Source organism: Papilio polytes, unplaced genomic scaffold (assembly GCF_000836215.1).
Source record: "Papilio polytes unplaced genomic scaffold, Ppol_1.0 DF824102.1, whole genome shotgun sequence".
Lineage (NCBI taxonomy): Eukaryota > Metazoa > Arthropoda > Insecta > Lepidoptera > Papilionidae > Papilio > Papilio polytes.
Genome location: NW_013525102.1, coordinates 2,794,062 through 2,796,849, shown reverse-complemented (window position 1 = coordinate 2,796,849; position 2,788 = coordinate 2,794,062). Strand labels below are relative to the sequence as shown.

Sequence of the window (2,788 nt, the reverse complement as noted above, 5' to 3'; positions counted from 1 at the left end):
GAACGTGCCGCACGGCGCCGGACACTTGTTCTTGTCCGCCTTCGTCAGCACCAGCCCGCACACGCCGCCCGCACATATGATAGGTTGATACGCCGGAGATATACACGTCCCCAGGTATGAAGCCCAGTGACATTCAGAGAAGCCACCCTCGGCCCCGTCGGAGCTGAGACACGACTGACAATCCGTAAATTGGTGGCACCGACTGGGACACTCCTCCTTCGTTCTCGGTCTGAGACTGGCGCGGCCGGGTTCATCGATCAATGCACACGTCCAATTGAACAGTTCAGAGTTATCTTCGATAATTTTTGTTGCTTGACCTGCAAAAAAAACTATTTTTATGAATTTGTTCAGTAAAAATACAAGTCAATGATACAAAATATTCTATATTACCTGATCTACTGGCGTACCGAGTCCAGGTGCACTGGTTGGATACACATTTATCGCAGTCTGATGCCAGACACCTAAGTTCCGGACATTGGTCAACGTCACTGATGTAAGTAGTTCCCGCATTACATTTGATACTTGTACAAGATTCATCCGTTGGTACACATTCGCCTAGAAGATAATACGAATTACAAAAGTCGTAGCAAGTAAGTATAAATGTCAATTTGGTACTCGGTGCTGTACTAACCGACGGCCGCCGCGCAGGACTCGCACCACCTGCAGGCGGGTTTCTCCTCCGGATACAGCGGCCACGCGGCGAGGCACGACGTGCACGTTGTGAAGTTCTCACACGAACGACTCGAGATCAGTTCAAAGTCACAAGCGGCACCAGAATTTGTGGAAACTCTATCGCTGCCCACGCAGCCTTGCTTGTTGACGGAGAAACATTTCGTGTAGTTGCTTGTGCTACAGAAGCTGCAGCCCATGTGACTGCGACATTCCAACTTGTTCGAGCTCCACAGAGAGCACAGGTCTTCGGGCAGTGATATCCGCGTCACTTGGCAGTTGGCGCTGCCCGTCCAGCCGCCGATTATGTAGATGTACCCTTCGCTGTCTGTTTCCACATCGATGGCCATCGCGTGGGCGATTGTGCGCGGAGGCGGGTGGTCCACTATACTTACGCCTGTAAAAATATTCAATGAAATATAAAATTATTTAATTAGCGTAACATAGATAAAACGCAAATCTACAAACCTTTCACAAGTCGGACCCACTGGTTACATTCGTAGACGTAGGCAATGAGAGCATTTGATCTATTTTCTGGGTCAGTTCTTCCTCCAAATACGATCATGTAGTCATTTGTTGTGACAGCGGAATGTAAATAGGTCGCAAGTGGTAATGAATCGAAGGCATGTAAATTCAAGAAGCTAGGCAACTCACTCCAAGTCTTCGTGGGGTAGTGGAATGAAAATAACTTATCGGAAACCATGGTGCCATTGTAAACGTACAATATTCCACCGAATACATAAAGACTTTGCGACGGAGCATGGTAGACAGTGCTATGTCCTATGACTCCTGACGGTATCGTTCCTCTACAGCGCAGTTTAATCCATTTTTCATTATCGAGATCAAATTCCCAGATTTCAGACATAAATCCTTCACTCATCGAGAAGCCCCCGATGAGAACGAGACTTTCATAATCTTGATACTTTTGCAATGTCAACGTGTGTCCCGCTAGTGCCGGTGGCTGCTCATTTTTAGATTTGATGTTACTCCATCTCTGATCTTTCAAGCTAAACTGCCAAAAGTCATCAAGAATCTTGTTTTCTCCACTTTTTTCCTGCAAACTCAAGCCTCCGTAAATATAAATGTTTTGTTTGGAGTGATAAATTTCAGCCGCGTGGAAGTAGCGGCGCTCGGGCATTTTAGCATCAGGAGTTGCCTCAACGGTTACCTGCATCCAGGTGTTATTTTTGGTATCAAAGAATCTAATATCGTTTAAAGGGCCGTGCGATAGTGAATATCCACCAAACATCCACAAACCACGTCTATCGGCGACCAAACTGTGACCGAATCTAGGCAATGTTTTTCTCAAATGATCCAAACTATCGGACAGAAATTCAGAATTAAACAACTCTGTAAAGACGAGTTGAGTTTTATCAAGTTTAACTGAACAGTCATCTCCTCCGAATCCCTCATTGCAGAGACATCGTCCGTAGCTGGTGTCGCACACTCCCGCTTTAATTATTTCGCTGCAATTGTGTCGACATATTTCAATGTCACAATTAGGACCTCCATAACCATCTCGGCAAACACAATGTCTCTTATTGCACACTCTGGGCCATGAGCAGTAGTCGTCGCAGGCCAGGACTTCGTATACACCTTCGAAACCTTGCTCCGGTTCACCTTGTTTGTAATGCACGGTTAAGTTTCCACTCCTAGCCTCCACTACTCCCGAAGAAGCACCATTGCAAAACACGCCCAACAGTTGACTTTGTTGATTATTATTCAAATCTGGAACGCCGCCGAGTCCATCGTAAACATAAACGGCGTTTTCGTCACAGGGCACGTCGAAATGAGAGGAGTTAATTTTAAACTGAATCGTGGCGTCTTTAATATTACTGGCGGATATAATCCACAGACACTCTTTCGATGGACCCAATGATTTTACGTCGGGGTCTGTCATAAAGGAGCCGATGCCTTCGGTCTGGGTGGCATTTAACATTCCTCTCGGTTCACATTGGTAATAGCACCTGCCACCATGTCGAGGATCGCCGTAGAATTTGGCTTTGCAGCGCTCGCAGTTTTGCCCTTCGGTGTTGTCTTTACAGATACATTCGCCGGTTGCGTAGTCGCAGACGCCCCGCGCCTCGTCGCCGTGGTCGTTGCAGTCGCACCTGCGGCA

General features: G+C 47.0%; 1 protein-coding gene across 1 annotated transcript in view; it reads right to left on the bottom strand.

Annotated features, from left to right (window-relative positions):
- The window catches only part of LOC106099441, a 16,190-nt gene that overhangs the window by 7,314 nt on the left and 6,088 nt on the right, over positions 1-2,788 (bottom strand). The window contains exons 11-14 of the mRNA XM_013278000.1: positions 1,138-2,782; positions 632-1,066; positions 391-555; positions 5-317 (exon numbers count right to left, since the gene is read on the bottom strand). Of these exons, the coding sequence (XP_013133454.1) occupies positions 5-317; positions 391-555; positions 632-1,066; positions 1,138-2,782 (2,558 nt within the window). The remainder of the gene's footprint in view (positions 1-4; positions 318-390; positions 556-631; positions 1,067-1,137; positions 2,783-2,788) is intronic.